The sequence below is a fragment of the Limulus polyphemus genome, unplaced genomic scaffold, assembly GCF_000517525.1.
Source record: "Limulus polyphemus unplaced genomic scaffold, Limulus_polyphemus-2.1.2 Scaffold5851, whole genome shotgun sequence".
Classification (NCBI taxonomy): Eukaryota; Metazoa; Arthropoda; class Merostomata; order Xiphosura; family Limulidae; genus Limulus; species Limulus polyphemus.
The window spans coordinates 1-14564 of NW_013671461.1; the positions used below are offsets into that span (position 1 = coordinate 1).

The window sequence follows — 14564 nt, forward strand, 5'->3', positions numbered from 1 at the left end:
ATGTTTGGTGTGGCGAGGATTCGAACCCGCGACCCTCAGATTGGGAGTCGAGCACCCTAACTACCTGGCCATGCCGGGCCAAAAATGTATTTACAAAAGTGTGTGTGTATTCTTATAGCAAACCCCCTGATTCTAGCATTGTAAATCCAAAGACTTGCCGCTGTCTCACTGGGGGACATAAATTATTAAACAAAATATAAAGAAAGTCTATATGAGCTGGTTTTTATATACTAGAGTTGTGAATCTATCATCACATCTGATGATGAGAGTGTCCACGAATGGTGAATTAAATTCTGTGTGATTTACATTTAAGAAGTTAGGTCGTTTTTCTGTGAAGTTGAGTATTCTGATAAAAAAAACTTGAGGAAGCAGAAAGCTCTTACAAAGTCCTCTGTTAATTTATAGAATGTGTTTTTGTACTGGAAGTAGGTAGACTGTATACATACACAAACACACTGAAGTAGTTCCATGATAGCTTTATTGCTCATGTCAGTTCTGATTGATAGGGAATCATCATTTAATTGTATCGCCCCAGGTATCCTATACTGCGCATGACACAATGTTTTTGTGTCTTACATTCAAAATTTTATCAAACTACTTTTTATTTACATTATACCAATTAATATCGCACAAAATCTTAGCTAATAATCCACATTTTAATAGTATATAAGTTTTAAGTTCTTAACTTTATAAGACAATATTTAAAAAAATCCTGAGTTCCCCTAGTGTGGCACACGTGACACTTTTCTCTAGGTATCCCCTCATCTCTATTTTATCCCCCCCCCCGAAACTACGGAATTAAACGTAAATTACTCACTATAAAATCGTCATTGTTCAAACAAACCATAATTTGTATAGCCTTCAATTTTGTTTGGTTACAGATCTATGGAATAAAAAATCAGACCCCTCCTGCCACACCCATCTGTCACATCCTCTCTTTCAGAATTTGTTAATATTTCTCTCTTACGGTCCCGCCATAGCTATGTGTTTAGAGGGTCGCGGGTTCGAATCCCCGTCCCACCATATATGATCACCCTTTCAGCCATGGGGGCATTATAATGTGAAAATCTAACCTTAATAAACTAAAGAGATCTCTATTTTTACATTTTAGTTACTTTTATAATAATAAATAAAAATATACATAAAAAACAAGAAATAAAGTTCTTACCCAAGTATTTTATTTATTTTTTGCTGTCGACTATCGATGACACTTAACCCTACTTTTTATACGAATGGTAGTTGGGCATTAAATAAGTTTTATTTAATTCAACAATACACCAAAAATCATAGAATAATAGCATGAAAAAAGTAGACAATTTCCCTACCTCTCAAAAATTTTCTGGGTTTCTAACAAGAGCCGTTACAAATGCATCCAAGCTAGTCATTAATTTTCCCACGGGAATGGATCTTGTACTCTGAGTGAAATTTGTTCAGAACATAACTTTATACAATGCCTCATTTGATCAATGAAAGCCTTGACTTTCTACTGGTAATATATAATTAAACATGAGAGAGATTTGGTTGGTTGTTGTTGTGAATTTCTAGCAAAGCTACATGAGGGCTATCTGCACTAGCCATACCTAATTTAGCAGTGAAAGACTAGAGGAAAGGCAGCTAGTTATCACCACCCACCGCCCACTCTTGAGCTATTCTTTTACCAACAAATAGTGGGATTGACCATTGTTCGCGCCATTATAAGATGTAAATCACTTGGGGAATGTGCAGCTCACGTTACCTATCCAATTACATTACCCATGAGCTACTCTGAGCTGCTTGCATGCGTGCCTCGTGAAATATTTTTATTATATTATTATTGTTGTTCAATTTACCTAGGGCAATAAAACAATAAAATGTAATTATAAATAGATGTATACTGTTATGAGTTTAAAGCTACTTAGGATAAACGAATGTAGTTTCACGTTACATTTGAAGTCATTCTAGAATAGAAAGGAGAGTAATATAGATTTATTGCGATTTTTTTGGTGGTTACGAGGTCAATCAAATTGTGAAAGGCTTATAACGTTTACTAAAGACTGCTAAAGTTCGTGAAAATATAAACACTATATGAAAATGTAATCGTACAAAAAGGTCATATGGTCCGTCAAAATGGACCATGCCCATGTGAAGAAAGTTAATAGCCATTGTTTGTGATATAGAGGGTTTCTGTAGTAGGCATATTTAAAAAAGGCCTGTTGTATGAAAATTGACAACTTCCAGTTAGCCAGACTGTCATTGTTCTAGGCAACATATCAGGTATCATAACTATGCAATAATAAAATTATAATTACACAATGTCCTGTAGACAAACTACCATAAAATACCACTTGATAGCTCGAAAAGTAAAGAAAGACACTTTCTTTTGGCTTTTATTCTATACTGGTCAACCAACCAATCTAAATGCTGGTCAGGCAGATATTCCTAACCAAAATGATCAGGAGGTCAGTGTCGACATCTGGTTTATCACCAAGCATGTCATCTGACACTTCTCAAACTGCCAATAAGTACTTTGACAATCTTCTTCCTCATTAGCTTAGATCAAGACTATACATAACATGGCCCTCACTCTCCTCTTACTCATTAATTTACATCTCTGTTTGTTATCTAACCAGCACTTGAAACTTTAGCTTGTCAATGTTTTTAACATGCACAATGCAAATCTTGTGAAATACTGCTTGGTAGATTGAGTTTTTAAGAATGAGATAAGAGTCAGTACAGCTGGAACTGAATTGCATCCATGCCACTGGCATGTACTTTTACCATACCCTGTCTCTCTTTTCCTTTACTATTTTATCATAGCATTTCTTCTGCTATAATAAGCTTTATCTAGCTGCTGATGTTAAGGTTAATGTTTAACAACTAGTATAGATCTCAATCACTTTCACACATCTCTGTAATAAATGTGTTACATCTGTTATATTGATGGACCATACATCACTTCTACAGGAAACTATATTTCTTGGCTAAACATTAAAAAGTCTGATAAATGACCAACCAATCTTGGTTTTGTTGCACAATGTGCCATTAACGCATATGGCAGTGTTAATCCTAGACGATTCAATCATGATTATCAAACTGTGCAAGCATCCTTTCGATAGTAAAAATTACCTGTTCGCAAAATCATCAGATTGCAGCTGACGGAGCATAGCTTATATCTTTTCCACACCTAGCTCTTACACAACTCTGCAAATAGTTATAATTGGCTGTGAAATTACTCGCTTTTTGTATATGAATTTCTTCGGGTGAACAAAATCATACTATTCATTGTTCAGCAAACATATCAGCAATGGACTGTGCTAAAATATCAACCAATGAATAACTTAGCTAAATTGTTGAAGTAGTTGACAGTACATGCAAATTACATCATTTGGTCTCTAGAAGAGAGCCAGCTATATTCAAGGTTATTCTCCGTAATGGAGAACCTATAGCTCTCTGTCAGACTTTAACCAAGTTTAGCTAATTTTTACTCTGGGCAGCACACACACAATACAGTGTTTGCACCATCACTCAAAACCTTGATGTGATTGTGGTCACAAACATTGCTTTCATGGGTTATCACAAGTTGGGGAAACGCCCTGTGGCAACCAGTCATTGCATTATACAAAAACTGAAAAACTTCTTGTTTGAGAACTCCTGAGACCATTTTCTGCATCACAGATTTAGAATCACAACACAGTAGTTTATTACAATAGTACATCACATTATAATACACTTTTAACTGTTTTTGTAAGTGTCACAGGCTATGTACATCTACACTCTGTTCCTCAATCTTCATAAACTTATCAGTGACCCATAGTTCACATGAATGGTGAAGTTCCTTCTATTTAAGTTTTAATGGTAAGGCTTGACGAATACGAAGTCAAGCATCTATTTTTTGTCTTACAGAATCTACATTTTCTGAATCACCAATGCAGAAATAGTATACACAATAACACGTTCTATTCTACTGTGCAACTGTGACATGCCACTTTGATTTCATTATCTCTGGCCGCAGTATCCAGGATAAATGGACAGTCTAATCCTGGATATCCTAACAACAGAACCTCAGTTAAAGCAAATTGAAATGACTGAAGTGGTTGATCACAGTGTTCACTCCACCTAAAATGCAGTTCAATTTCAGCCAGTGCAGAAAATTACGCAACTGTCTTAGAGAATATATAAAGTCAATATAAAACTTGCAAGTTACGGATCTTTCATTTTGACATTGATTTGAGCCAGTCTTTGATGACTGCAATCTCTGGAAACATAAATATATTATCGACAAATCAAGCAATTTTACCATTGCAGCCATGTCAATATAAGCTCCATCAGCTACTGAAAAGTTGCTGGTACACCACAGATGGTGAATGGCACAGTAAGAATTTATACACTTTATCTTTTTTGCTAAAAGCAGTCTTATACTTACTTAAGTCATCTAGCTCAAACTGTCACTATGAAGGAGCCAAGCCTAACGTGGTGAAACCCCAAGCTATTTCCAACATATTCTGATATTCATTAAGAGAAGTCTCCATCATTCCATCCTTCCTGTTTTCCATAATCTTTACAGAGCAGTAGTTCCCAGTGTTTCTTTCAACAGTCCAGTTGCATCAAGACTTTGATTGTAATTCAGTTAAGCAGATAATGCCTGAGCACGTGCTACAGTCAACTCCACTTGGAAAACTAAGGAATAGAAATTGACATTTAAGTGTTTCTGCTTTTGAGCTTGGTTCTGTGAATCTGGCGACTTTACTAGTATGCCTTTATATGCAACAGCATAAATTCCCATATTATTTTCCAGCTCTTTGAGGTATTTAATGATTGAGCAATACATTATCAAAGCAACATGTGTATACATGACTTTTGTCTCTTTTTCCAGGTGGAGATTCTTTTTGATTATGTTGCATACTGTTGCTGGTAAAGTGGGTGGCTTTTGCCACTGACTTCTGTGTTTATGGATTCTCACCTACTATAAGATGCTGGATTTTGCTTACTACAGTTGGGGTATAGCTTATTGCAAATCTATCTGGGGCGATCCATAATCCTTTGTTTCCCAATGCCAGTAAGTATAAGGGAAATGCGATTTTGGAAATTTCAAGGCCTGATCTGAACACATCTTTGTACTGTAGCTGTATTAATATTGTTGCGTCAGCGAGGTCACGTGACTAGTGTCACGCCACCTATTTTCTAGAAATATCCTGTTCCTTCGTGAATGCCCTAGCATTTACTAGATATATGTTAGTCTGGTATATATATAAGACGCTCACAACGTGACGGGACAATGAGTGTAGGTAGTGAGTAATTGAACTGCAGTCAGAAAGTATTGTTGAAGTTCGTTGTTATAGCGTTTGTTATAGAGCGACTGTTGAAAATAAGTGTATCGGTAAAGTTATATTCGGAAAGAATAAACCAGTTTTATTTAGAAATGACTTGTGTCGCTAAAGTTTCGTGGGAACGAAGTTACGGAAAATCAACTAACGAACGGAGACGTAACAATATTTTGCATTGGATAGGGCTGTTACCCCCCAAAAATAAATCTTTGGTGACATCACACTACCTATAAAACGTAAATGTCAAAATATAGTTCTGAAAATTCAATTCCGTCACGACTTTATATCGGCTATGATTGTCACGTGATTTACTGACTGGTATATCTGATATCGTTTTAATGCAAAACATTCAACCTTTGCATAGACATCACATTAGATTCATCTTTCACAAAGTGTACTCCTCACCCTTAGTTATTCCATGAAGTTAAAACAGACACTCCTAATCTCTACACCAGTGGTTTCCAAACTCTGTATCACGAGAATCTTTCCAAACGAAGACTAACATAAAACCAATTTTACAAAAATATTGCATGTGGCAGAGTGAGTTAGGATGTCGTCAGAGAAAAAGGTTTGGGAACCTCTGCTCTACACAATTGTTCTCAACAGGGCACACACAATAAGGCACTAAATCACAGTTTTCCTGTGACATCTTCTGTGGAAGGTGAGATAACCACCGCGAAGTTTTATCTGCTATATAAACCTCGTGGTAACCACGCTCCTTAACCTTTATTTGTTTTTGGCGCAAGATTAGTTACAGTACGTAAATTTTGACTTTAAACATTATGTAATTCCAAAATGTTATTTTGTTTTGTCATTGATTTTTGTTACATTGAGCCTTAGCCAGATATGTTAAAATATGTTATTTATTTTTGTAGATGAAACTGTGTAAACATTTATTAGTGAAAATTTATTTATTTCATTTTAAAATTGAATGTTTGAAGACATTCTTTAAAATATTGTTACGTTTCTGGTATAAATTGTTTTAGTTGTTTCTACCCGATAGAGAGCACTAAAAAACATTTGTGATGTCAGCGTCCAGTTCAACATGGCATCTGTAGTAGTTATTCAGCGCAATCTTCCATATATCAAGCAACAGTTCAGCGCAGCGTTAGGGAATAGTAGTATTGTAGTCAAGTGTATTTGTGTTACAGTAATATTGTGCTATTTTTTATCTTTCAGTGAATCAGCTGTGAATGCCATTAGCGTAACACCAGGTTTTATTATTCCTCCAAATTTCTGGGTGTGGACAGCGTTTACACATTGCTTCTTGGAGAATAGATTCTGGCTTGTTCTTGCTGATATAATTACTGTTGGACTTTGTGGAAAACTTATCGAACCACTATGGGGTGCAATGGAAATGTTGACTTTCTTTGCAATTGTGAATACGTTTGTTGCTTTTTTGTCCGTAACATATTACATTATATTATACACAGTTACATCTGACCCCAACTTTTTATTTTTGGTTCATATCCATGGGTTAGCTGGATACTGTGCAGGTGTTGCAGTTGCAGTTAAGCAGATAATGCCTGAACACGTGCTAGTGTCAACTCCACTTGGAAAACTAAGGAATAGAAATGTACCTTTAAATGTTCTGCTTTTAAGCCTGGTTCTGTGGTTAGTAGGACTACTCCGAGGAACTTACCCAGTCATGCACACAGCAGGACTGCTAACTTCTTGGGCTTACCTAAGATTTTACCAGCATCACAGTAATGGAACAAGGGGAGATATGGCAGAAAGTTTTACAATTGCAAGGTGATAACCAATTTATAAATATAAAATAATCTGTTTTGATCTGAAGTGTTTTTGTTCCAACTTGTAAAATCTAATGATATTATTATTAGTCAGTACAAATACACAGTCTGTTATTGTGTTGCTACCATTATTCTTTTTTACATACAGTTGTCAGTGTATTTATGAAACAAATATAAATATTATTTAAAGTAACAACATACATAGTTTTGTAGTATATTTAATAATATAAATACAATTCACAACAATTTAATTTAATTTTCAACATACTGTAGTATATTAGTAAAATTTGAGAATTGTAAATTTTTTGTGTAATAATATTCCTTTACAAGCTAGCAGTATTTCTTTCAAAAAGTGCCCCAAGTAATATATAACTGTTAGAAGATTCATAAAAATCATTATGTGGTAATAAATTGGTACCATTTCTGAATTTGCTTAGTCTAAAATATACATTATGGCTTACTAAAGATGTAAAAAAGAAAAATCAAAGATAAATGCCATAAGTTTAAGATATTTAAATTGACAGATAGGTTGGATGAATTGCAGAACTATAGGAAATGTATATTTTGATCAAAACAAGCTATCAACTTAGGTCAAAACTAAAAATCAGCCCAAATTTAGCAGTAATGACTATTGAACCTTTAGTATTCTATGGGAAATTTAGGAATTGGCCTGAATCATCTATATATATTAATCTGTTCATATAATTAAAAAGATTAAAAACACATGATGCATCAGACAGTTTTTTTCTTTGCCAAGGTTATCCACATTGCCAATGGTGTTGAAAGTGATTACTGTCACTGATGGTAGTGCTGTTTTATTTTAATTAGGTTATTTACATGAGTAATCAATCTTCACAAGATTTAGAATTGAATTACATTCCAAATTTTCTTGATTATTACAAAAATAAGGTTAGGCCAGACCAAAAACTATATTGTTCAGCAAATTTCACTGCTTCTAATTTTGAAATCTTTATTTATTTATTTTTGAGAGAAAAGAAGTGGAGAACTGCAACATTAACAACTTAAAGTAGCAACATTTACTTGTTAACTTTCTATTCTGTATAACAAAAAACTTTATGCCTCAACATCACTTATTTCTAATGCTACATATCAGATAATCCTGAACCAGTTTACAAAAATCTCTAGGTAAAAATTTGATGCTATCATTCAACGAAAATTACTCTGTCTCCTCTTTTTGATTGTAATGCCAGATCCCCCCTCCAAAAAAATGTTCTTCTGCAGACATTCATGATGAAAAACCAAGAGGAAAACAAGAATATTTATATTTCCTTTTCAATATCTGTTAAAGCAAAGAATTTTTTTACAACAATAACTCAGAATTCTATTAATCTTATACTGGAATGGTCACAAACTGTTCCCCTTTTCTAAATATATAAAACAGACAATTAAAGTAGTATATCAAGCCACTTGTTGAGGCAATAAATGTATGGTTTTAAAGAGAAGAATATTAATGAGTAAAATTTATATTTTTAATTCTTGATGCTGCAATTCCCCTCAAAATAGAGATGCCAGTAGTGATATTTGTCGAACAAAATACAAGCACATATAAAAGTGTATCTGTTTTCAATTTCATCCAACTTTGAATCTCATGAGAAGAGTTGATCATTCATGCACTTAGCCAGAGTAAGATAATGTGGTATTGCCAGCATTGTGGCTAGCCAATTCATGTTCACTGCAGGGTTTTAAAGAAGATCATATATCAGATAAGTGAGCCTCTCTTTTATCAGTCAATAGACTGGTCAGATGATTGGTGATTGGAGAGTTTCTGCCATTACTCTTATTTTAAAGGGAAAAGATAAGAGTTGCTATGGAAATTATACACCATTTAGTCTTACTTCTGTAGTGGGAAACACTTTGTAAGTGCTTAAGATTATTCATTTTCTTCCCTTGGTTGATTATAAAGAATTGGAGTAATTGCATAATTATATATAAACACTTAAGAAAGTTTTCGGAAACATGCTTATGTATTGTTGCAACAGGTGACTGATAAGTGAATCTTTTATTGTTTCTAAATATTAAACAATGCAGTTGTGTTGTCTGCATGATAAATTTATCTTATAGGGATAGACTAAGATATCTTTAACTTATTTTCTCTTGGAGAATAAAGAATAAGATGTGATATTAACAGGACTGCTAACTTTTAGGAACCTGTTTGAGTGAGACTTGAAAAAATAAAATTTCAGTGCATGATAACATACTACAAGTCCTGAAAATTTTTTTTCGGTCAAGTAAAAAGGTTTATTTCATGGATGAATGTAATGCTGAATTTGACCTGGTTTCATCTGGTCAACCAACCACAATGTGTGTGTTAGAAAGCTGCTGATTTGACTAAAACATGATTTTTTTTTTTTACTAATAAGTGTAAGCATAAGAATGGGTCCGGATGTATAAGTGTTGGTAACTCTGTAGTATTGAAGTTTACAAGATCATCTGTGTCAAAATAATGGGCTTATTCTTCTTAATATTATATATAGTAGTAGTATTTAGTAAGTAGGTTGAATAATATGGGTGAGGGGCTAAGGATTCTTCTACAGTAGGTATCTGTGACTTGTTGACGATAAATTCAAAAAATAAATGAACAGCATGCACTCCACTTGTTTTCAAAATAATATATATATATTTGAACTAATGAAACATATGTACAACAAATTCTTTACTCTATAGAGATCATAGACATATCATAAACACTATATATAGTTCTCTACTTCTTGTCAAAAATCCATTTAGGCCTATTCAAGTGCTTTAGATTTTCAGTTGACAAGCTGAACTACATTTCTCTATTTCTATCACACTAATATTCCATATATAATTCACTTACAAATATAGAGTGAGTTACCATAGTCGTATACGTCCCTACCAGTAATCGTCTGGTCCTCGTACTACATATATCGCCTGTTCCTTTTGTCCAAGTACACTCAGGCTGATTCAATTACTTTAGAACTCACTTTTAACAAAATAAACTATACTTCTTGTCTCTTTTAAAACTGTTAGTTTTACTCTTAACATATTAATTGTTAGGCCTTTCACTCCCACGACAGATAACTTTACGTTTAACTTTCTTTGACTGAACTTCTACTTTGCGTGACTTTACTTTCTCATCTGTTCTGTCTGCCTGCTGTTCCTGCTCATCTCACACTATTTATATATTTATTACTTAATCCTCTGCTCGCCTTCTATAAATCTCTATATCCTCAACATCAATGAATTATAAACACAACTTCTGATAATTGTCTGCTTTTAACTCTCTTATTATAAACAAAGAATTAAACAATCGTGAAATATTAACTCACAAGATAATTAATTAATACTACCTACACTAAATAGTCTTTTATATCATGACAATCTGGATTGTAGATAGGATAAAAGCCTGTGATTTTTTTGTGCTGTATTCTAAAGATAATAGGATCAGAAGACATAAGTGTAAGATTTGGAATGACAGGCTAACATAACAATATGGACAGGAAGAGACTATTTGATCCTTCAAGGCTTTCCTTGTACACTCACCCTATAGAAACATAAATATTTAAACATACCTTGCAAATTCATGTTACTTGAATTTTGCTCGATGTTTTAGATCTACTTGCTGAAGGTGGAATGAGATTGTTAGGAAACATACATTAAGTATGTTTTTTGTGATGCTGTTGTTCCATATTAAATCCAACCAACCTTTATTTTTCAGGAAATCACTGATTCCTTTCTTAAACTGTAAAGTTCTGACTGCTGTTACTGTGTATGGCATATCATTCAACAAATTAAATCAACCTACTAGAAATATAAAATTGCCTTAAATTTTGATGGGAATAAAATCCAGTTAAAGTTCATCAGTGTTTTAAGCCATCCAAGTAGTGTGCTGTTGCTTGTGGTAGAGCAACTTCGATTTTGGGGTTGTTTACAGAAATATTAAACCTGAGTCTAAAGAGGTTATCATTTCATTGTATAGGTTATTGATTAGGCCTCATTTGGAGTATATTGCTTGACTGTGGGCTTCATATCTTAAGAAGGACATTAAATTGTTGTAAATGGTTCAAAGGAGGGCTATCAGGATGATACTTGGAATGGTATAGGTTATTGATTAGGCCTCATTTGGAGTATATTGCTTGACTGTGGGCTTCATATCTTAAGAAGGACATTAAATTGTTGTAAATGGTTCAAAGGAGGGTTATCAGGATGATACCTGGAATGGTAAGATTGTCATATGAAGATTGGTTAAAATGTCTGAAATTTTCTCTTGAAAAAAAGAAGAGTTAGATTGAATGTGTCAGATTATTATTATGGAAATAAATGTCAATGAATCTTTTTTTTTGATGGGGCACAAATATAAATTTTGGCAGGTAGAAATCTTCCTCAGCAAAGACAGTTTTATTTTTCTAACAGGGTGGTTAGCCTTTGGAATGGGTTGTCTTCAGATGTGGTGGATGCAGTAATTTTAAGGAAGTTTAAAGGAATGCCTAATAGATATTTAAATTATCATGGCTGGATTTGTTTGTTTGTTTTTTGAAATGGAGGGGAACTGCATTGATGGACCAACAGGCCCCATGTTTCCTCTTAAATGTTATGTGGTCTAGCTAGGCAAGGCTGGACTTAAGAAAAATAAAGGGTGGGTTTAAATTTTTACTTGGGTGTTGAAGGGCTAAATGGTACTCTGTTGACCAGATATTACTAATTAGTCACCCAATACTTATATATTAAATACCTTTATCATTGAATCATCTGCTATACACTTAATAATAAAAGGCTTTGTAACTTAAAATGGAGAATATTTTCAAGTATATGAATTTTTATCAATTTATAGACACTTCTGTAGACTAAAACTAGCAAATTGTAGAATTCATACTTATGATGAAATGTTTGATTTATAAATGTGCATCTTAAATTAAGGAACTAACCTTACTGATCATTGCAAACTAGGTGTATAAATAAACCTACGTGCAGAGAAATGCTATTCAAAAAGCACAAGTATAAAATTAAAAGTACAGAGAGAACTTTCTAGATTAGAAAGCCTAAGTTAAATAATAATCTGAAAGATACATGTATCAAATCTAAAGAGTACACTCAAAAATAAGCATAATTACTATTATTATGAGTTCAGGGTTCAAGTTGAGATAGGCTATCATATAATGGGAATTACTGAAACTTTTTAGATTTGGAGAACACTAATAGTATTAATTATTTTGAAATTTCAGTTATAAGTCATTTAATAGTGATAGATTTTTAAAAGAAGAGATAAAATGAGTGTTTATATAAGGGATCAACTGCAACCTGTTATGACTGAAGATATAAAAGATATTACCCAAGAGGTTAAATCCAACATTTCTGTTAATTAGTGAAAACTGATCAGAGGGTGTTTGAAAGCTATTTGACCAACAGAGATGGCAGTCATTGGTCAGAATGATTCACTGCAAAACTTCTGTGGATGGCAACTGTCTTAGTGCATGCATATTGAGTACATTTTAATTTCCAAAAGAAAAATAAATAATTCTTCCTCTTCATTTTTCTGTGTCATTTGATGTGTCTGAACACTGATTTTTTTTTATTTCAGAATTTTATTACATCAGAAATAGACAGTTGCAGTTTTTAACTAATTAGGAAACATATACTATTCATAATTGCAAGCAAGGATCTAAAATTTAAACCTCCTTCTTTCTTGATTTACTGAGATAGTAATAAATGTGTCAAACCTATCAGGGAAGCTCTTCTCCTCTTTGACATTTAAGAATGTTTGCTAACCAACTTTCTGTGGCTAAACAGATAAGTTTATAACCACAAGAAAGAGCTGAGTTTATGGTACCTAGAGCTTACAAATTATTGTTTAGTTTTCTTAATGTAAACCACTGGTCAGCAAAATTGCTTTATATGGTGATAATATTTTGGTACTTTGATTCTGAATGCAAAAGGAATTTTTGAAATGTATTTATAGCGTACTTAGAAAGCCCTGTGTTAGGGTAGTTTTGATAATATCGTACATAATAGTGAAACAAAAATTAATCATAAGGTGCATTTTTCCATGCATCACAAAATCAGATCAAATGTATACAGGAGTTTTAAACTATCATTGCATCTTATATCTTTTCTTTGGGATAATCCAGATTTTATTTTGCAGTTTTTTTCCAAACGTTCTTCAACCTCCAATAGCTGTGGTAAGCAATGCTGTTTTTGAGTTTCTGGTTAAAATCAAACTGTGCAAGAGACCTGTAAGGAAATATAACATGGGATCCTCTTCTTCTTCGATTACAGTCAATCTACCTGGAACAGACCCACAGGATGCAGAGCGAAGAAGGTGAGTCAGATAACACAAATCTATCCTTAAAATGTTATTTCCAGTGGTAATAATTGAATTCCAGACATTGCCAGTTATTAAATCATTAGTGATTTTTTTATGATCTAATGTTTTCAAACTTAATTTAGGGGCTCAGCACATAATAACACAAACCAGGTTTATTGGAATCATGTGTTTAAAATTTTTCAAAGAACATTAAACAGTAGACTCTTTCTCCAGTAGCTAAATTTGAGAAAATTGTGTAATAACATATATATAGATAGATAAATATATCAGGTCTTGACAAATCCAAGGCTAAAAATTTCATCATGGTGCCTAGTATATTCTCACATTTTATTTTTATGTATGGCTGTGCTAAATAGAACTTGAATCTAGAACAGTTCTGGACTCTTGGAAGTCTGGAGCTAAATTTTCATGTTATTTGAGTCCTAAGTTAAACTTTGTTTCTTTGATTTTAATGGTAGATTCAGCACTTCATGTTTTTTCATGAATCAACTGCTGTGGTTGCACAACACATTACTAATTTTGTGCCATTTTGTTTTTCTTCTTTCTCTCAATTCAACTAATCAGTGCACGTGTTTAGACTCAGATGGGACCAAAGGCAGTTAGTTCATGCAATACTATCAAATGGTTGTTGATATCATGTGAACATTAGCATGCATTTGTTGCTGTAAAAGTAAGTAAATATACACTGGTGCCTCAATTATCCTCACTGTTCTGGGGAAGCAGAAAATTGCAGATAACAGAAACAGTAGATAATTGTGGCACTAGTGTATCTTACTAGTTAGTCCATTGTTTAATCTAAATAAAAATTTTCAATATATTTAAGTTCTTTGTTTTAAATTATAATCTTTTTACTGTAATTAATCACATTGTCATCAAAAATTATAAAATTGTAATAATCATAAAAGCCATGTATCGGTCAGTCAGTTGGTCATGCACAATGCATCTGTGGTTAAAGAATGCCCACTGTGCAGTATAGAACAGTAAAGTTGAGTGAAATCTTTTAAGAAATCTTAATGTGTATTTTATGCATTTTTGAATACTATGTTGTTAACCCCTTACCTACTGGGGCCATTTTGTCTTATCGTGAGGGAAAAATCACATTTGTGAATTGAAAAAATTATACAGAACTTATCTTTTATTGGATTTCAGATTTTATTTTTATAAGTAGTAGCATAACATTCCATTATTTGTGCAAAATTGTATTAT

General features: G+C 33.2%; 1 protein-coding gene across 1 annotated transcript in view; it reads left to right on the forward strand.

Annotated features, from left to right (window-relative positions):
• Positions 1–6346: 6346 nt before the first annotated feature.
• Positions 6347–14564, forward strand: part of LOC106473057 (transmembrane protein 115-like) — a 26429-nt gene continuing 18211 nt past the window's right edge. The window contains exons 1-2 of the mRNA XM_013933735.2: positions 6347–7055; positions 13176–13352. Of these exons, the coding sequence (XP_013789189.1) occupies positions 6349–7055; positions 13176–13352 (884 nt within the window). The 5' untranslated portion in view covers positions 6347–6348. The remainder of the gene's footprint in view (positions 7056–13175; positions 13353–14564) is intronic.